Source organism: Dermacentor andersoni, chromosome 1 (assembly GCF_023375885.2).
Source record: "Dermacentor andersoni chromosome 1, qqDerAnde1_hic_scaffold, whole genome shotgun sequence".
Taxonomy (NCBI): domain Eukaryota; kingdom Metazoa; phylum Arthropoda; class Arachnida; order Ixodida; family Ixodidae; genus Dermacentor; species Dermacentor andersoni.
In genome coordinates this window covers 242,462,595-242,484,542 of record NC_092814.1, presented here as the reverse complement: position 1 = coordinate 242,484,542, position 21,948 = coordinate 242,462,595, and the positions used below count along the sequence as shown (strand labels likewise).

Here is a 21,948-nt window from a genome sequence, read left to right as displayed (position 1 = left end):
TGACAGGTTTGCATATATATATATAAAAGGGGTTCGGAAAGCTGGTCGGGCCCCAGTCCCCCTCCCAGGAGAAATGAAAACTTTCGCATATATGTTCGCAAGTAGAGCAGTTTACTATCCCAGTGTAGTACAACCTTGCCTCGTTGAGTAACGTTAGCATCAGTATCTGTAATGATCCTGCGAACGTTTTTTCGCTTAAGAAATGTCTTTCGAATGTCTTATCAATGTGCTTGGTGCGTTAGGTTATACTCACTTCATGCTTGCAGTGTTACAAAGCCGTGTTCTTGGTGTTTGACACCTTACGAGTGGTCTTTGCAAACTTGATGTTCCGCTGGCTGTGCGCTTACTCTGCTATAGGATAATCTGTTTCTTTCGTTCCCACTGATGGCATGACAAACTGCTTCTGTCAAGAACCTCACCAAACAATTAAGAAAAATGGTTACTAAAGGAGAGCGGGAGGAGTGGCGAAAATCGTCCTTTCGCCGCCGCCGCGCGTGCGGGACGTCGTGCCACAGGGGCGCAGCGTGTTTCCGGGCCACGTCGTCGTACGCGACGAGACCGAGTGTGGCGCCTTCCCGCGGGCGTTCGTCTTGTGAGACCCCCGTCGCCCTCTTCCCGCGTACAAACATGCCATTCTCCTCGGCAGCGGGAACCTCGCAGCTGTTCGCTCGTCCACGTGACTGATTTAAGGCGGCCCGCGCGGCGTTCTCCGCCATCCACGGCGCTGCTGCCGGCATATGTGCGACGAGCCGCGCGCCGAGCGCATGTGCTTCTCCGGATCGGCGTCGCCAGCCAGCCACTGCTCCCGCTCCGTGCGCCATGTGAATGCGCCGCCGCATGTCACTGTCGTCCCAGCGCCTCCGTTCGGATGATGCCAGGTTGGTGCCGGCTGACGTCGAGCGCCGCGTGTGCTGCCGCGTCGGCCTTTCACTTTCTCGCCCCACTTGCGCGCGCACAACCCGCTCTTTCATGACTGCTGCCGCAATCAGCTGACGCGCTCTTTGCTTCGCCGGTGCTTTCGTGTGGTTTCTTGCGGGCCACGCGACATGGGCTCGACTCGTCGAATGTCCGGCGCTTGACGTCAGCCCCTGTCTGGTGTGTTCGTGTGCTTTGGATAACACCAGTGAGTGTAATCCCGAAAAAAGTTTCTTCTTGGCACACTCGAGAATCACTTCTGCTCGTTCTGCGCGTTGTCACTTCTTTTCGTGCCTTGTAGGCAAAAGGGCCTTCAGAAAAACGCACATGAACCTGCTGTCAAGAACAGTGTGTGACGTGGACACTAGCACTGACAGCATCTCCCCCCCCCCCCCCCCCGATCTTCGGGGTTTGTATTGCTACGACCTCGGTTATCGCGCTTGAGCGCTTCCGTTTCCCGTGGGGCTATAATGCAAAAAGAACGAAAAGCGACGACTTAATAATTTCTAACGATACAGTGGGTCTATTCAGAGTGTTTTACGTTAAGAATATGCCTTATTAGGCGAGGCATACACGTACGTTAGGTTCATGCATCCTCATTCATGCATAGTTAGGCTGCCTGTCTTTTGCAGGCGCAGCTTTTCTTGACATTTTCTTGGCTGGAACCAGACAATCTGGCAGTATGCCCCGGTCTGCTGTTCCTTATGGGCACTTTTCATGGGAAAAGCAAAAAGAAAAGAAAGACACCTTGCCTTTCAATCGGCCAACACAACTAGCAGCCTCTCGCAGACTGCAACCCTATATGAAGTATGCTTTGGCAGAGATCAGGGCTGGCAAATTTGAAATTAACTTTGGAAGTGCCTATGCAAGCGCGGGTCTCAAACGCGGAAATCTTTCAGATTATCCTTTTATAGCCCCTCGTTAACTCCTTTATCCCGTCCACATTTCTTAACGACATGCGGTGCTTCCAGTTGTATATATAGTGCATACATGCATTCCGTGTGACAGCCTTGAAGTATTGCCGGCTTATTCCGTGACGTACGTAAGCACATTTCTATGAGGATTTCGATCGAGTGAAAACAAAGTGTGAAGAAATGCTAAATGCAGTAGCTTGGAAAACTTGCTTTGACTTTAGACCTTTCTTTCCTTTTAGTGTTTTCAATACGTTTGGTTCAAGTGCGTAGCTGTGTCACGTAGATGATCTCGTCGCTTTCACTTCATAAGCGAATGTCAGCTAGATCTTGCTATGAGCAGAAGCGATCGTTGACGTGCTACTGTCCTTTACACAGTGTACATTTCGTGATCCTAAAATTAGTGAAATGTTGCGACGTCGGGGGGGGGGGGGGGGGGGTTGGGGTGAGGAGGCTTTACAGAGAATCATTAGAGGCTGCTTTTTAACATGGAAATGAGTTAAATTACGGACCCGGCATTATCCATTCATCCCGTAACTGCGTCTGAAAGAGTCAGACTGGCTTACTTGACCGAATACCGCAGTTCTAAGGTTTTAAAGCATCATTAAAGTTTTTCAGCCGGCGCACATGGTACCAGTTGCTGCGTGAATGACGTGCACACTGAATAGTAGTAATAAATGAGTTATAAATAATTTACAATAGCCGCATAGACGGTGCTTGTTAAGTAACATATTGACGGCAGTCGGAAAGCACGCGGCGAAGAGCCAAAACTGAAGTCGGAGCTTCCCTGTGCCTGCAATTCCCCCGCGCAGGGCTCGTCGAGACGGTCGGAACGCATAGTTTGAGGTGCAGCTACCTGGCTGATTTTGATAAGTTTTAACACACCTCATACATTTAGGTATACCTAGCGGATTCATGATCGCACACAGTATGCGGATTGGAGCAATTGTGAAAGTTCGCTCCAAGTTACCTTGTTTAAAAACGAGTACAACTGATCATTCTAGTGTCAATGTTCTGTTGTATTTGAGCGTAACCATCAACGTGGAACTGTCACGAACCCTACTGAGACTCGATAACCGTTTATGGTTTGGCAACTCTCAATGGTTGACAGTGCGAGGAACACAAGAAAAGTTAACAAGAACAAGAACTGTTTCAGTGCGCTTGAAAAAGTAGAGGGGTGGTCAAAATATTACAGGTCACAGTTTGCGCGAACACGATTGCCTACGTGGCATGCCTACGTGGCATTATAAGAGCCCCAAAATTTTTGAGGAGATGGAAAAGGACACTGTTTCTCACCACCCACAGCTTCCGAGTGCCAAAATTACTCCAGGAGTTCCGCAACTTGCTTGAGTGTGAACGTTGTTGAACACGGTGCCTGGGAATTTTTGACCACCCCTGTACATCATGTCTTACAGTTCGCATATGGTTGCAGAAAACACTGAGAGTAAGAAAAGAAGAGTCGTGCGTACACCTTACAATCACTGTCAGTCACATGGACTTAAGAAAGGAGGGGTTTGATGCGGGGTCAATGTTGTGTTTACGGCTGACAATAACTTGGGATATGCGCCGCCGTGAAAAGAAAGACTAGTTGAACTGGAAGAAAATACCTGACAGGTATTATGTAGTACCAACAAATTCACAGAATGCCGAATGGGCGTACTTTATAAATTGTCTTTATCTGCGGTCGCTTTTATGTAGGACAGAGAGAGCGTTGCATCAATCAGAGCACCAAACTTCGTTGACGGGTGGAACGCCGTCTACCCTTTTTTTACATTGTCGCGGTTGCAAGTGTACTCCAACATTTGCAGACGGTACAGTTCTGCTCAGACGTAACAACGACGCGCGCCTTAAGGCTGAGACTTGGTATATCATTAATAACGGTAGCACGTGCGTAAGTGAGCCCTCGATAATCTTGTACACAGAGAAATTGCCATGTCTGGACAGGTATCTTTCGTGAGTGCCCGCATGAGTGAGTGGTTGGCTCTGCCTTCCATTGAGCATGCGCCGAAAAGTCTTCTGTCTTTTCCGTCTATGTGAGACCCTCCAGTTGACATTCGGCGTTTGTGTTGTCCTTTTAGTCGTTTCTTGTGCCCATGTTTGCGCGCCTGTCTTTCACTCAGACATTCCTTAGTTATTTTCTTTTTATGTGGAAATTATAGGCCGTGGGAGTTCCAATGCATGAAATGTTGGAATTGTACAAAGCACTTTCTCTGGGCTTTTTGAGGTACAGTTTGCGCCTACTGAGCAACAATCGCAGGATAAATCTTCGTGCTCTACGTGCTATTGAAGCTCGGGCTCTGAGAGTTCGTCTTCGTTTGGCAAAATGCGCGTCAGCAGCGGCGACTATCGCCATCGTCCTGGACCAACCAATACAAACACACATTGTGGTGGAGGTGCTGAGAGTACATATTAAGTGCCTTGCCTTAGCCCGTTTCCATAATCTTGCAACACTGCCGTCAGAAAGGCGACAGGCATCATTCTGTGATACGATTTGTGATTATTACCAGCCTTACATCAGGCTTCACCCCCGCAACTAAGCCACAGATTCATCCATGGTGTTTGGTTCAAGGTGCACTGCACTTCACTGTTATCAGGAATCGGAAAAAAAATCTGAGCTGTCATCTCCTGCTCTTAAACAACTATATCTCCTCCTTTTGCGAGAGAGGTACGACGACCACGCACATATTTACACTGATCGGTCAGCAACTCTCAAGTGTCCGTCTGGAGCTGTGGTTTTCCCAGCGAGAGCCACCACCATCAGTTTCAAGACTTGGCACCCGACGGCATCGAGGTCAGCGGAACTTGCAGCTCTTCGCTCTGCACTTCGTCTCGTCAGTCAAGAACAACCTCGAAGATGGTCGTTATTCAGTGACTCGAAGCAGCACTGCAGTCATTTTATTCAGCCCTGTGACGCTGACCTCAGAAACAACTGGTATTCAATATTGGAGAACTAATCCATACCTTGGCCGAGAGAGGACACCATCTGACATTTCAGTGGCTTCATGGGTAACGAACACGCCGATAACGCTGTTCGGTCGGCTTTTCAAGGCAGTAAACTGGAGCCGAACCATTATGAAGGGCAGGTGCCGCTAGAAATCTTCGTATGCTCTCACGAGATATCACTTTCTTTATGTGTAACGCCCCAAGTTTTCAAGGGAACCTGCTGCACCACCTGCATTTTTCTCTCCGCCTTCGCATCCCAGCTAGACTTTGCCGAGGCGATGTACTTTGTCGAATATGGCAAGGAGTAGCTTTTGCGAAGTATTTTGCTTTCCTAATCGGATGGGCTGACAACGCCTCGTGCGATGACTGCAGCAGCGAGGAGACTCTTCAACGCCTTCTGTATGACTGTCCTCGCTACAGTTTACTGAGACGATCGCTCGCAATCATAATAGCGCGCTTTGACGAAATACCGTTAACAGAAGAAATCATTTTAGAATGCCGATTTCCCAAGCAATCGTAGCTGAAGGAGACGAGGGCACTGTTGCCGTTTTTGAGGTGAACAGACCTGCACAAGCGGCTGTAGCCGGAACTGTTGTTTGAAGTGTCACAAGAGCTATTGTATGGTGATTGTATGATGGGATAGGGACCGGCTGTGATTGTGTCTGTACTCCCTTTCTTTCTGACTCTTTCTCTATTTTCTTATCTCTTTACCTCCCCCTCCCATCTTTCCCGTGTGTAGGGTAACAAACCGGATTTTACCTTCTGGTTAACTTCCATGCCTCTTGTCTTTCTTCAGTCTGTCTGTCTCCCTATATATAGAGAAGTTGTACTTTTGAACTTCCCATTTTTTTAAATGCGGGCTTCAACTTTTCCCTGAAAGACCGTATGCGTGGCGGAAACGTCCCAGGTGTTAGTGAAACGAAACAGCTACTATTATAATAAATTTTAGTGGTGGTTTTATGCGGCCCGTGACCTTGCAATGAAAAAGAATGTATAGGCTTGTGAACAGGAAAGGCTGCTGTTCCATTCTTTCCCGAAATACCTTGCTGCACCCCTGCTCTCAATCTACGGTTCCAACGATGCAAATAAGACTCTGTGGTAGCAGCCTCCGTAGTGTTGCTTCCCATATCATATACCGTTACAGGAGCTAAGAATTGTGCACTCGACTTGCACTCCCTCCCCCCCCCCCCCAGCCCTAAGCAAGTTTGGGGGGGGGGGCGAATTTCAGTATTCTGCAAGGTTCGATTCAACCTCCTCCACTGTACTCAATACGTTCACAGTCTACTTGGGCTCAAGTTGCAGTCTGAGAACTAAGCAATCCCTTGAGGAACGGTCCGCTGTGAGGAGCAAACGTGCGGGTTAGATTTATCTTGTCGACCCAGTCTCGATGTGGGGCATTAACATCTTCATTGAAAGTCGTAGCAAGGGACCTTATCGCCGTGTGTTGACTGTAGGCACGCAGCGCTGCCTCACGCTTCGCGCCTATAAACGATGCGCGACGAAACATACACCAGGACGGTTGCAAGAAGTGAGAAAGTACATGAAAAAAGGAAAAGAAAGCAACAACAGGAGTACGCACTAGGAGTAACACGGCCATCATCACTTCTTTAGTGCTAAGGATTTCTGGGAGATCGAAATTCAAGAGACGTGTATCACTATATCCAAAGAGGATGGTTGTGTAATTATCAGTCGGCGATTTCGAAAGAAGCGCAGACAAGAGCTCAGATATAGCGCGTGGACATCGGTACTTAAGCTGTTCGAAGATTATAACTTCACGTAGAAAAAGAATAAATAAATAAATAAATAAATAAATAAATAAATAAATAAACGCGCTTCTAGATATATAGGGCAACATAGTTGTGTCAAGGCAAACTCTGTGTCGCGCGCCCTGTTTTATTCCAACTGCTGCGATGTGGCGCCCTTCGTCGAGGTGAAATTCATGCCATGTGCTCTGATTGCATGAGCTATATTTGTAACAATATGGCTTTTCTGTCACCTTCTGTGTGTGGCCGGTACGTTTCAAGATCTGTTCAACATGACCTATATGTGTGCCGCATTATTCCTTGAATCAAGACAAAATAGCTAATGTGTAACTAAGGAGATCTAGGACAGTGTTTACTTTGGTACCGACGTTCGTATGATACTGCCCACTGTCGATGAGAAGAGCGCGATGCCGTATAACCTACTTGTAACACTCATATACAGAGATTTATCCACTATCTAGAACGTCTGCAACTTTATAAACTCTATGTATATAAAATATATCGCTTGTGTTGAACTTGGCATATGAAATATTCATACGTACTCTTGATTTTGTGGCGTTAAGTTTGAGCAAAATTGGAAAATTGTTTTCGATGTTTACTCCTTTAAATATTGGCGCAGTTCGGTGTGGTCCCTGTGTATATGCCAAACAGCTGCCATTAATGAAGAAAAGTCGCAGTTTCGCCCGAAAGGCGAAGCATCAATTGCGATTGCGAATTATTAGACAACTATACTAAGTAAGGATAGTAGATTTATTGGCCTTATAAACTTGGAAACATTCGCTTAATAACTCAGCAAGCACGGTGTCACGCGCGCACAATCAAACTTGAACACATCTCCCTCGATGACCGCGGACACAGCCTGTCAAAGCGCTGGCGTGAGGAAGCGTGGCAGCAGCAGCGAGTGAATTGACCTTCGTGCTGCCTCTCGCCTGAACGCGAACTTAGCGGCGAGAACAGAGTGTACACGAAGCTATCAGCACTCGGCGCACTCTGCCCCCATCGCAGATCGCTTTCAAGGTAGGGCCTGTGTGCTGCGCTCGGCCGCGCGATACGCAGCTGCCGCTAGAGTAGAACGCCCCCACCTCCCCCTCCCCCCGGTGCCTTGTGCGCGATGGAAGACGGCGCACTTCCTCTCCGCCTTCCTCCCTTGCGCGCGCGAAATTGAGCCATTATTGTCGGCACACACTCGCACGCTTTCACTCGCACACACAACATACGGCGCGCGGCTACGATGTTATCACACTTGAACTTCATACGGAACGTCACGGCAGCGACGACGACAGCGGAAATGCGCACGAAGTGTCCCTATAATTGCTATCGCAATAAAAACCCGATAAAAGGCTATCTCATCGGCACTGCAAAAAGTGCGTGCTGCGCCTGGCCCCGGGCAGTCAGCATAACCGATGCATGGCGTGGATCGGTGTGTACACCAGGCTCGCGACAGGGGGCACATCCGTGCTGGAATAATAATAAGAAGCCAGCTTTCGCTAAGTCTTGTCGGTATTCTTCCGCTGGCTCCTGATATTACATCCTTGCGCTCCACAGACGCATGGCTATATTGTGACGGGTTGGGTCGGCTCGAGAATTGCTAGAAGCCTTTCACAAAAAGAAGAAAGAAAGGTGATTCCTGCATTAGCTTTCCGTCGCTTTCACTTCACAAATGCGAATTTCTGATATCTCGCTGTGAGGAGAAGGCCCAGGAACGGCTCAGGAACAAACTCTGGTGAGTGCCCAATGAGTGACCGTGGCAGCAGCTCCCAAGGCAGCCGTGAGACCCAACCAACGGAGCTGTTCGTGGGATGAAGGGCATCTAGGTTGCGACAGTGCGCCGGCCACCTGGCAGTGAACGGCGTAGGATGGGGGTAGTAATAGAGGACGCACCGGTTATGGATCGGTGGACAATATAGGTACTTGCGTTGAGAGCGGTACACCTGGAATATGCGCAGCGCATTGCATGAAATTGCTGGCATGGCAATGCTATTATAGGAAACCTCATCAGTCGGGCTTGACATCTTGCAGCTTCAGTGGTGACTGAGCCAGCACAGGGGGTCACGAGAATACCATGAGGCGTAAGAGGGGAAGCGAAACATTATAGCGTTTGAGCTCCGAGACGTGTGCTGGTCTAAATAAGGTGCCGGTTGTGGTGTCTTTGAAGTTTTAAGAGAAATTACCAAGCTTGCGTGAAAATAGCAAACGGACCGTCCCATCGAGGTGCTAAAGAGGCTGACAAACCTTTAGCCGAGATGCTTAGACGATGCGTACGACGTAATACTAGGTCTCCTGGTTCGTATTGAATGTCATGGTGGTGTGAGTTATATTGGCGTGTTTGCTCAAGCCGAGCCAATTACTCACGCGCAGCAGTGATAGCGGTTGTAAGCCTTTTATGTCGTTCATTACGAAATGACGGTTATTGAAAAAGGCCGAATGTGACGCCACCAAGGTATGGGTTAGTGGAAAGGGAATTTCCCTGCCAAAGTTCAGATATGCAGGTGTAGAAGCAGAGGATTTGTTGACCGTGGTATGCGTCGCAAATGCCATTTCGGAGAGTTTAGCATCCCATTCCGTACGATTGGTGGTATGTGCAATAAGCATTGACCTCAGGTTTCTGTTGATTTGTTCGGTTATGTTAGCCTGTGGATGATATGGCGTTGTCTTCTTGTGCCTTCGCGAATGTGCTACTCGTGAAGTAAGTGGCTTTGCCAGTTATCAGTTGTGGTTGGAAGCCAAAACGCAAGAAGACATCGAGAAGACAGTGCCAAATTCTCCGTGAAATGCACGCAATGAGTTAAGTCAACCCACTTCGTAAAGTGGTCAGTAATCACCAATAAGTAGTCACCAAGTGGTCACCAATCACCCATTACGTCACGCGCGACGATTTGCTAGGGGTTTTGACTAAGAACTGGCTGTATCATCAAGCCCGGTGGCAGACCACTACGTGGTATTACTGGTTGGCACATCGAACAGCTTCGTGCATATCGTAAAACGTCCTGCCACGTGTCTTGCTGACAGAACTGTGACCAGCCAAAGCAGAGTCGTGGAAGTAACTAGTAAAGGCTGTTCTGAGACTTTTCGGGATAAGTACTCGAAAGGGGGAGTTACCGTCATTCTCGTCAGCTTTTGAAATATAGCGAAGCAGAAGGCCATCGTCAGCGAGTTCATAAGAATCGAACTCGCCGAAAGTAGATGCTTGCCCACTTGAGCCACCTAGCTATTCGAGGACACGCCGGCAGAGGCCGTCCTTGCGTTGCGCCTCGAAAAGGTGCTTCCTGCTGACCGAGGTATCGCGGGTCTGTGTCTACTGCAGCAACGAGAGAAGGTGGCGAGAGAAGGAGGAAGAAGGCTCTGGCAAAGGCGCACGTGAAAGTGCATCTGCAACTTTTTTTTGCCCACCAGTGCGATGTTGGATAGTAAAATGATATTTTTGCAACGTTAATATCCAGCGACCAAGGCAACCTGCTGGATTCTGTCAACGCTGCAGCCAAGTAAGCGCTATATGGTCTGTTTGGACAGTAAAAGAGGCACCGTCCAAGTACATGTCAAACTTTTTCAGCGCGAATACAATGACAAGATATTCGCGCTCACTTACAGTGTAATCTTTTCTGCGGTTGTTAGAGTGTGACTTGCGAATGCAACTGGTCGCAACTCACCCCCGAATTCCTGTAGTAAGACAGCGCCCAGACCGTAGTCGATAGCATCTGATTGTAGCACAAACGGCTGTGCTCTTCCTATTTTCTCACCTTTAAGGCAGGTGGGCGTTGTGCCCCCTTCTGAGCCAGTTGCCAGCCTGTATCTGACTCGTATCTGCTCTTATGTTTTTTTTTTTTTTGTAGAAAAGAGTCTTAATCTGTAGTAACTGTAAAATATGGGTGCTGGTGCAACCTTCCCTAGACGCAACAGTTTTTAAATGTGCCTTATATATATCATCACGGTCATTTATGCACTGACCACATCGTTGCGCTCACGCCTTCAAACAAAGGGGTAATAGAACGCTGTTACTTTTCTGCGTCGAAACGCTCGGCGCCTGCTTGGCGCATTGCGTCACTCCCATTGTGATGATATATTTGAGGGTGGGGGAGGGGGGGGAGGCTGAAGAGGCTTTATACAACCTAGTATTTTAGTCAAAGCCCAAAAGTCTGGAGTCTGATATATCTAGGCCGGACGACGCGCTGCCACTGAAATGCGACGGCTTTCGTTGCTCTTGACGTCATTGATATTGCGTCATCGAACACATGCTGTTGATGCAGTGACGTCAAGCAAGATACCTTTCGTAATTGAGTTCGCTTAGCGGGACTTGGCTCTCGAGCACATCTAACCTCTGCAAGCTAAAGCTCCGTAAAGCCATCCCCTTCGCTTTTTCTTTCTCAAATAGTCGCCGCGACACGTGACACTGCGATCGGCGGCCTCGTCCCACTGTGCTCGATTCCCGGTAGGTCTTAATGAATGCGCACTTGTTCGGGTGCCTTGCCAACCGCTGTGTGCGCATCTTCTCCCCATAATGCTTGTGATCTTCGACCGTCGTGTATTGTTGAGGTGTACACATGCCGGGTGGGTTTTTTTTTTTTAGAAGGTCCAAAACTTTTAAAAATTGCCTGTGGCAGATACCACAATTCTAACCCTTGATCTAAATTACTGGATTATGAGGTCATTAGTTCTTTGAGAAATCAAAATGTTTCGTTCGATAATTAAGATAATTGTGCTAGTTAACTTTAATTAGTTACTTTATGGCACATATTTAAATTTACGAATTATGACCGGTGAGTTGCAAGGCGTATCCACTTGGAACGAGTTCACATGAGTGGACCAGTTTCGAAATATTAATTTTCAAAGTGTCCGACGAAATGCATTGGCGTTCGAGTTACTTCTTTTAAGAAAACGCTGTTTCATGCATTAAAGCACAAAAGTAACTAGAACACCAATGTATTTCGTCGGACACTTTAAGAAGACGCATTGGCATTCCAGTTATTTCTTTAAAAAAACGCTGTTTTATGCATTGAAGCAGCAAAAGTAACTGGAACACCAATGCATTTCCGTCGGACAGTTTGAAAATTAATATCTCGAAACTGGTGCAGTTCAGAGAATTCGTTCCAAGTGGATACGCCTTGCGAACTAATTATCTACAATTCGTCGGTGAAAATATGTACCGTACAATAAATAAATAAAATGTTGTGGTGATTGTGTTAACTATTTAATTAGGCATTTTGATGTATCGTAAAAGTTATAGTCGCCTCATCGAGTAATTTAGATCAAGTATTAGAATTAGGCTGTCTGACACACGCGAGTTTTAAAAAGTTCAGACCTTCTAAAAATAAACTAAAACGAAAACGCACGGCATGTCGTCGCAACGTGTCGGTGCGGAAGTGTCCACCCGTCTACTTTTCGGAGGAGCGTGCGCGGTGGTGAACGACATACCGTGACATGATCGCGTCGTGGGCCGACTTTTTCCGACTTCAATTCTATCCCGTCTTAATTGCCTCTTGCTTCTCGCATCGAACCGACAAGCCTGATACGAGACGGTAACGATATGGTCAGCTGCGGAAACTCGGTGCGTGACACTGTGCGGGAATGCTTTATTCGAGCGGTTGACGTGAGCATTGATGTTAGCGATGACCTTATAGTGAGCGCACGTCGCAAAGCCGTGGTTTTCGACACGAAGGCAGCTGCATGCCCCTAGAAGTCGGTGTGGAGACAAAAGACCCTGGTCAAAAACACGCCGGGTCGACGCTCCAGGAGGCACTAGAGCGTTTTAGCGTGGCGCGATCCTCTCGCGCCTTCAGTGGGCCATCTGCGCACGTGAAACTCAGATAGCGCATGCGCACTAGGGCCTCTGGCACCGTGCATTGCGCGACGCTAAAACGCTCTACTTGCGGCAGTATAGACTCGCGCGGCGCCAGAACAATTACGGTGTCGAAGGGAGCGGACTTGAAAGCATTGTCGCGCTTTGCCACCGCTATGAGCATTGATACTACGGAAAGCAGTACAGGCGTCACAATCATGGAAATGCATAATCTCAGTGGTAAGTTGGTCGTTCAAGTTAAGTAAGCTTTTTGTTTTAGACCAACTCGGTTATAACCTACTGCTGACAAAAGTCGGTTACACGCGTGTTCGGTTTCTCCGAAATATTGGATTTAGGGAAAGAAACCTTCGCGTGTCATGCAGCCCTTTACAAGCCAGATATACCATGCATATCTAAGCGTACATCTTAACATTAACTTCATTTGATGGTAGCTCCGCACTGCTGCAGAACAGTATTTGTGCCCTTCTTAATGTCCGTAAGTTAAATCTCCGCATATGTCTGTCTCAAGGCCTGCCGCCAGCAGCCACCGCCGCGCACGATTGACTTGGGGCGGCTGGCGAAGTCGGCACGGCCGCGGCCGATGGCGCGGGGCGCTACCGGACGCGCACTCCGAACAACGATCCCCGATCACACTCCAGATGTGAGGGAAAGAGCGCCGGGTGTCTGACGTTGACTCGTAGCTTTAATACCCGCATAACATTTCACTATTCGATAACCGAAAACCATCGCACGCAAATTTATCTCGTCATACAATCGACCGAAATGCAAGGTCGTTATAGTATGGGGGACCAGCGGTGGCCAGGAGGCACTACGGCTGTCTGAGTGTCCAACTAAAAAAATGCTGGCGCCGTTTGGTAGGGATGTTACGGCAACGGTACGCCAACTTGAACAGAGGCGCGCCTGTATCAACGCTTGCTTTAGCCAGATGCGTCCAGCCAAGCCGAGTTCATGGCCGTACACTTGCGAAGAGCGCATGCACTCCCTCGTTCCACTATACGACAGCGCCCAGGCACGTACGAAGATGGGCGCACATGCCCAAGTACGAGCGGCCACTTCCCAGACGCGAAATCCCAGCACGTGCTGCTCACAGCTGGTTCCTTCGCTGTTCATTACGGCGGCGCTTTTGGCATGCGAAGTTTCAGCGCTCGTTGCACATGCCCGTCCAAAGATCATTAGGTCGTGAACAAAAACAGACTCCGCGATAATTTTGACGGCGAGTGAGCGCCGTATCCGCATTTTTCGCCAAATAACATTGCATTCTCCATCGATTCTCTCCGATACATTCGCACCGAAATATTCGCTCTATAATTTATGTCAACAGTGCTTTTGTCGTTTCGGTCGAGTCATGTCAGTCTTTATTATCTGGGTTTCAAAGGCGGTGCGCAGTCGCGGCACGTGTGTAGCGGCTGTCAAACAGAAACATTGTCGAAACTAACATAGTAGAGCTACCAGTTTTCCCGTCCATTGAGTCCACCTTGCTCACCGTCTAAGCGCGAGAAAGCGCGTTCGCTGGAGCGCCGTACAACGATAGCATAGCAACCGGTCTTCTGTCCACCATACTCAAAGCAGCTTCCTGATTTGCCGCTTCTGTGAAAAGCCGTCTGCCCGGATATATTACACGCTCAACGGACTCGGCTATTCGCCCTGCTGCTCGGCAGGAATATTTGAGCGCGACGTGTTTTGCTTCTCCGTGTCCGCACAGTAGCTGCACACGTATACAGCATTATAGGCAGCTCGTTTTCGCCGCGCTTCTATTCCAGCTCGCCCCGCCATGCCTGTCGACGTGCAGAGACAATGGAACGCGGCACAATAGAGCGCATTCTTCTTGTGGGCCCGATTTACTACATCGGTCGCCTCTCCCTGTTCCGTTTCCTACGCGTTTCGGCCTACTCGTCGGCTGGTTCGTTTCTCTTTCCGAGTGGGAGCACACAGTCCCGTTGCCCTACGAAACATCTGTTGGTTGTTATTTTTATTTCGCACGACTTTTATCTCGTTGCTGGTAGGCACCTCTCCCCTTACGTCTGTCTGCTCTCTCTCTCTCTCACGCGCGCGATTTTTTACTTTATTTACTTTTTCTGGAACGCGTTGTGAACCGCACAAACGACGCAAGACGACCCTGATTTCTTTCGTTTTTTTTTTCCAAGATGAATCCGCCGTTCTCTTCTGTGCCTGCGTGGCTTGCACTTTCTGAAGCAGCCGTCAACATAAAACTCACCAAGGGCCGCATTTTGTAACGATTCTTTTTTTCGATCCATTCCTTAGCTCCTCTGTCTTTAGAGACTGAAATATTTTTTCTGTCACAGAGGCCGTCACAGTTACGTCGTGCCACGTCAGGGAACCGCGGTAATCGGCTACGTCAAAATGACGGTTACGCAGCCGTTATGATATTATCAAATTAAACGTATTTTTTTTTTTTAATTGGGGAAGCATGGCCTCATCGAGAAAGAATCTCAGGTTGCTGCTTCTCACGGATTTGAAGTTTGCGAGCTGGCGCTGTTTGTAAGCACCGAGCGAGGCTGAGGCAGGGTAGAAGAAGGAGGAGGTTTCTTTGAACAAATGAAAAGGACCTCGCCGCGAACACCGCCAATGTCTTGCTCAACTTGGACACGACAATGCTTTTCCGATGCCACCTGCGCGTGTGCAAAGAATTTGTCCACGGATGCATGACAAACAGGTCGATGAATTTGGAAGCGTCTGAGTGTGCTTGCTGAAATCTACAGACATTAAACATTTATAGGCGCAGTCACGGGCTGGACCTGTTATGGCTGCCTCGGAGAGCCGTCACCATGGCTCAGTGGCTTTGCTGCGATGACCGCAGCACGAGGTCGCAGGTTCGCAATGCCAGAATGCTTGCGTACTTTGATCAACGGTGTACAAACAAGAGATGTCGCTGGAACCAACGTTTCGACAAGGGCACTTGTTATCGTCAGGGCGACAACTACTTTCCTTGACGTACGCTGCACCATTCCCGATATGGGGAGGGGGATGAAAGTGCGCGTAGGATAACGCGAGAGAAGTCTAAGCGTTAAAGGGAATATATATATATATATATATATATATATATATATATATACAGAGCGAGAGAGTTAAAAGAAACTCAAGAAACTGAGTAGTATCAAGGAGTATCCGGTTAAGTGCAAATTGGAAATTAAAATATAATGGGTGCGCATACTATGTGTTTGAAATAGAGAGATAAAAAAATATTGACAAAATATCGAGTAACTATAGGAATGAGCTCAGCTCCGGACAATAACATTCAACTAGAAATGCAAATAAATTATTTCATAAATTAGTAAGAAACGGCTTATTAGAAAAAGAAATAATAACAAATACTCGTTAAGGCGGGCGCTATCATTAGCTCTGTTCTGGCCTCAAAAGGTAAGCGCTGGTGTTTGTATTCTTGCCATTAGCATAACGTATAGATTAGAGGGCTCCCTTTGAAGTATTTTATGTGTCTGGAAGAACGAATGTTTGATTGAAGAATATGAAGTTTAAGTTGTTCCAAGTTATGACCTAGCAAGTTCAAATGCTCAGCGATTGCTTTTGGATGTTTTTTGTCTGTGCCCGTTTAATTAATTAGCTATTCTGTTCCAACTTTACTCACCTTACTCTACGCATCGACTTATTCTCTTCCGCTATTTAGGGTAAGGGAGAGTGAGCTAGATAAACGATTTCAAGTTACGCAGTTGTCCTAACGCAGACGAGGGCCTTGTCTAAACACTGGCTCCTTAGAAACTGCTTGTTCGACCACTCACTCCGAGCCTCCATCTCCTGTGTCCCTCTGTCTGACTTTAATTGCGTACTCCGAGCCATATTAATAAAACCTGCTCATCTGCCTGTAAAAATATTGTTTCTTACCGCACGAACTTAAATTGCACCAGCGGACACCGAGCTATCGACCTATAATGCTTTTAGAAGACCAACATTAGAATATGCAAATACCGTTTGGGGTAAACACCTCAAAAAAGATATAAGCAAACTAAAAATGGTGCAACGAAAGCATCATCAGCATAATCATTATCATCATCATCAGCAGCAGAAGCCTATTTTTATGGCCACTGCCAGGACGAAGACCTCCTCCCAGCTATATTCAATTACCCCTGTCTTGTGCTAGCTGATTCCAACTTGCGCCTGCAAATTTCCTTATTTCATCACCTCACCTAATTTTCTGCCGTCCTCAACTGCGCCTTCCTTCGCTTGGCACCCATTCTGTAACTCTAATGGTGCAACGAAATGCTGTTCATTTAATCTTCAAAGCTCACCAGAGGAATGCGCCACCATCGACATTAATGGTCATTAACAACATATGCCTATTCTATAGTTGAGAAAAAAAATATCACTATGCTAAATTTTCTGCACTCGCTTTATGCGCGCAAGTTTAACGGGATACAGGGTGATCATTTTTTAAGTTTTACAGAATTATTTTAAATCGCCTGTTGCATACGACATAATTCTTGTCCTTTAACTGAATTATTAAAAGAGGCAACATTTGCTAGCACGAGAAATGGGAACACATATTTAGCTAATTAACGCAGAATAATTAACCTTTTAATTAATTAGTTACTAAAGTGCGGGACGAGATAGATGGGTGTTCCAGTTACTTTTGTACACCAATGCATAAAAGAGCGTTGTCTTAGAAAAGTAAGTGGAACAACAGTGCATTTTTACGGCAAGCTCGATCGATGGCGCATATCTCCGAACTGCCATCATTCTGGAAATTCGTTCCAAGTGGATACGTCTAGCAAGCTCACCGGCTACAATTCGTAAATTTCACTATGTGCCCTGAAGTAATTATTTCAAAAATAATTAGTGCATTTTTTAATTAGTTGAGTATTTGTTTCGATTTATCGATGAAGTAATACCCGTCTCTTTGAATAATCTAGCTCAAGGACTAGCATTACGTCATCTGCGACAGGCTGTTTTTAAAATTCTGTAAAACTTAAGAATGATCACCCTGTACTCCTGAAACTTTCTTAAAGTTCTGACGCATCTGTCCCTTGCGCCGATAAACTCCATTAATCATCATCACTTAAGACTCCGAATATCTAGACAAACGAGCCACAGCCATGATGACACTCTTAAAACCTACTTCAAATTTCTTTTGACACTCCATTTTTTTCCTCGGACCATAAACGAGTAGAATGCTTACCACATGAAGTATTTTGTGACAAGGAGAGCCCTGACTTTAAAAATGGCGGTACTTGGACCGCAGTATGTTATAAATTTTTAAAAAAGTCAATTGACCCCGGAAAGCTAATTAACGAAGGTCATGGCGTCAAGCGTCAAATGTTCGCAACTGAGGGAATGTCTAAGGTGGTATTAATTTGAGACACCGGACTATGATGCGTATCTACTGAATCCATAGTGACCAATTCACGCTGCAGTGGCCATGTCAGCGAGGCCACTATGAGAATAGCCGACAAGCGCGGCGGATGCTCGCTGCTTGTAAGCTAAAGTGTTGTACATATATAGATTCCTTGGAAATGCGTTCGGTATAACTCGAAGTTGCAGTCTACGTCTACAGTTCTAAGTGCACACTGTTGCACACCGTTGAATAGCTTGGGCAAAACGACGTCTGTCCGAGGAGCATGTCCATGAATTTGCTTACCACGTAGAGTATAGAGCCAGTAGAGCGAATAACTTGCCCAGTCAAAAACGAAATTTCTTGCACTCGACGTTCCGGGGTCAACTTTGCTCCTTTCTCCGGCGTTGAAGACCGCCTGGAGCACGCGTGCGGTCGTGCGAAAAGTTGCACATGTCGCACACTGGTGCACAAATTTCGGTATACACTGCACGCGCGCACCCAATGTAAGCCTAAATTTGTGCACCAGTGTTCGACATGCGCAACTTTTCGCACGACCCCATGCGTGCGGCAGGCGGGCTGTGCGGCGTGCAGTTCGAGCGTAAATCGGCCCTCAAATCGGTCCTAAGCGATGGATGGCAAGCAGTGCAGCCTTATAAGGGATCGTAATAATGGGAAAATGGACTTCACGTAGGCTGGTAAGAAGGCTGGCGAACGGGGAAGGGCTGCAAAAGATGAAAAGGAGGATGTTGTCCCGGGGGTGGTGAAGCCATTCAGGCTGTTGTTGTTGTGCGTCGTCTCTCTCTCTCTTGTACGGGGACGCAGGCCGTGAACGCATTCAGCTGGGAAATTGCTTTCGTCATGTATAGCAGTGCAAAGAATTGACACGAAAAAAAAATGGCGCTAGCGGGAAATTACCCTCGGAACGATTGATGTTCGGCGTGTTCTGTATGTACCGTGACTCCAGCAGCAGCCTTTTTTCGGCATTGGTCTCCGTTAATACAGGCCCCCGGTTTCTTCAAATATACACTTTGAGCCGACGTAGCTTCACGTAAAAGTCAGCATATCTCTTTTTCTCTCTCTCTCCGCGTGCGATGAGTTATTCCAGCCTCTCATCCTTCTCCCGCACCTTATTCAGCGACGCGAATGTACCGTTTACAAAGCTTTTGTTTTGCGTGAGCTCGCTTTTCGAGGAAATCTTTCTTCCCTATTTGTCCTTATTTTTCGTAACCTTATTAAGTAACCCCGAAAATGAGTGGAAGTATGCGATAATTTTTTAGGCTTATCCTGGGAAAAAAAGAAAACGTGCTCTAGAGTTTCTTGACTAAAACAATTGAATTACACGGCGTGGTATGCATAAAAAAAGTGAGGATGCAAGAAAGGAAAGCCATGGAGGTTAATTATGGCGATTGCCCAGTTGGCGACACATCGTTGTTATGGCCTTGTAGAGCAGAGGCTCAAACATGTTATGTATATTTATTGTCAGCACTGCACGAATCTGCGTTTTATTATAGATCAAGAACTTACGCATTGCTCCATGACAATTAAGGTCTCGTGGATGCGTAAGTGGACGCTGAACCCTGCAACAATTGACCAGTGAAACGCCTCAGTGAGGTCATGCTGCCGCATATTTCCATTTAAAGTTATTATTTGCATGACCTTACACAATTTGCTTGCTGCGACTAAGAGCTTTGGTACCCGAATGCACAGCGACACAATTGACGAAATGGACGGGCACATCTTTCTGCTATGCGTAACGTTCAACCGAAAACAGCCGCCACCACTGTTCCCGCGTTTTTTTGTTGTTATTTCTCGCCTCACGGCTGAACGAAGTTCCTGTTGCTTCGTTGCTTGCCTCCCCAATGCCGTCCATCTCTGACACGCACGTCAGGCACGCTCAGACAAAAAAAAAAAAAAAAAAAAAGAAACATCCGTGTGCTAGTAGTCACTCGGCGCCGCAGGAGAACGTCGGTACAGGCAGTCAGTGCTGGAGTACTGTATATTTAAAGAGCACGTCCGCAACTGGCGTGAAGCAATTATTTCTTCTAGATTTGTCTTTTCATGTTTGCGGAGCTGTCAGTGGTAGCTGTAACAGCGAGTGCATTGAGTGACAACGCCGATTACTTGCTCACCTTTTTGCGGACAGTACATGCCCTTTTTGTTTTGTCTTTGCTCTAACCTCCTCTAATCAAACAATTACTACGCATCCCTATTATCGAAATGCTAACAGCAATCAGATGTCGATGGATGTACGGGAATTATGTTCGCTAAGAGTTGTCTGCACTGACTTCAGCACAGCCCAGAGGCCGCTGCGCTCATGTTTTAACGCGAAAACATTATACGTCCCTTGAGACCTACTAAGTAAATTAATGCCTTTGGGCAGAGACTTTGGCAAGTTTCGGTCTGGGTGGGAATCGAACCCCGGCCTCTGGGGTGCGAGACGAGAGCCGTTGCCCGATGCAACGGCGGCTCCACGGTTCTGGTTGACTAAAGGCGTGCCTAGTGTGTGCGTCATTGCACACGTCACGTCGGAGCCATCTGGCTGAGTAAACGTGTGCCATAGGCATATCTGACGGGGGGGGGGGGCGCAAGGGGGGCCCTTGCCCCCCACTCTTTGGACTGGGGGGAGGGGCAAAGTAGGCCATTTGCCCCCCCCCCCCCCCCTCACACATACAGTTTTGAAAGCCGGGAATACGGCGCCTCGGTCCCGACCAAGATCAGTCGAGTAAGGTCTGGCCTCTCAACCAGCTGCACGCGGAGTCTCGGCTGCATTGGTCCTTCGGGACACTTATCACCCGTGTGTATATAGCACTCAGGGTCTACTCGGTTCCAGCTGGTAACTTTCCACACCTCCACAAGTCTGCAATTGTCTTTCAAGACTTCATCTAGGCATTGATTCGGGCTACATGGTCTGTCATACAGGAACCTCAATTTTGTAATTGAGGTTCCCAGTACTTTCAAGACTGCTTTAATTTATTTGGACGGGAAAGGTGTCCTCGCAGTGAAACTAGAGGCAGCACGAAGCGTTCGCTTCTCGCTGCCAGCGTTGTTACAGCAAGTGCTCGTGGTCATCGAGTGATATATTTATATTAACCTGTGCGTGCGGGTGTCACTATGCTTGAAATAGGCGTATCTAATGGTGGGGGGAAGGCATGCTCCGCTCCCTCCACAGTCAGAAGTGAAAGGGAAAAGTAGGCCATTTGACCTCCCCCCTCCCTACGCACACACACTTGTAAAAGCGGGCACTGTCGGCTGCACATTACACAAATACAACAAAACAACAGCGGAGGCCAAGTTTTCTCTCAGAATTGGGCTCACATTGGTACGATTGATTTATTGCGTTCCCCTGCTTGGGGAGATAGGAATGTCTTTCGGGCCTCGCAGCCACGTGCTGTAGCAGTGACGCTCGGCCGGCCGCGCTAAGCAGCTAAGGGTTGCCCCGTACTTTGCGGTGCGAGGCGCCTGCTGGACGTGCCTTGCAAGCTTGCATTGCTGAGAAAGCTATCTATCATCTATCTATCATCACTCGCATCGTCCCGTGTTGGTTGGGGCTGTCTAACCTAACCATCTTTGAATACACAAACTCAAATTTGGTTTTATAATTTACCGGTATTTAATCAGTGTTACCATTTTAGCGATTTTGACGCTAGATATAGCTAGTTTTTTTTTTCTCTTTATGGCAAGGTTTGCTATTTGGCAATCAGCGGCTTTTTTAGTGATGTGAAGGAACAGTTGGTAATATTTTAACGATTTATAAGTTAGAAAGGTTGCTTGAAAAATGACCTTTTAGAACACAGCTTAATAATCAAAAGCAACAGGCAAGGGGCCGAAACTCGCTGTACAATGCATATGCTCCGTGACTCGTGATGAACCAACGGTTGCCTTCACATTGGTAGCCTTCACTTTGTGATTGTGCTTCACAGCACAGTGATTATCATAGGCTTCACATTGTGCTCACAAAATTGAAGTTTCTTTATTGTTTACAAAACCAATTTGAATGCACTTAAACGCGGCGGGGTCGGCGGTGTCGCTGAATTCATTCCTTTGGCAGACGCTCGGCAAGCGTGTCGGAGAACTAATTTATCAAAACAAAGTTGAATCAATTTTCTGTCCAGATTTAGAACACAGCAGATGAATAAGACACATCGAGTGCGTAAAAGCGTAAATATCGGGACGGCTTAGCTCGTTCACGCGCGACTGAACAAATCGCTTCCGTTTCTCACGCCTTTCGGACCAATCAGTACCTCACGGCCGCTTTCAGTTATATAGATCAAGGGCGAAAACATGGTATTTAACCTGTACAAAGCTCGGGTAATTGTC

The 21,948-nt window shown here is 47.3% G+C and overlaps 1 protein-coding gene across 3 annotated transcripts in view; it reads left to right on the top strand.

Annotated features, from left to right (window-relative positions):
- Positions 1–535: 535 nt before the first annotated feature.
- The window catches only part of LOC126548096 (synaptotagmin-15-like), a 176,723-nt gene continuing 155,310 nt past the window's right edge, over positions 536–21,948 (top strand). The window contains exon 1 of one of the 3 annotated variants that reach the window (XM_055063567.2): positions 536–878. In XM_055063567.2, the coding sequence (XP_054919542.1) occupies positions 869–878 (10 nt within the window). In that variant the 5' untranslated portion in view covers positions 536–868. Of the gene's footprint in view, positions 879–12,439; positions 12,546–21,948 lie in introns of those variants that run through there. The other 2 variants (XM_050196204.3, XM_055063568.1) reach the window with 2 other exon arrangements.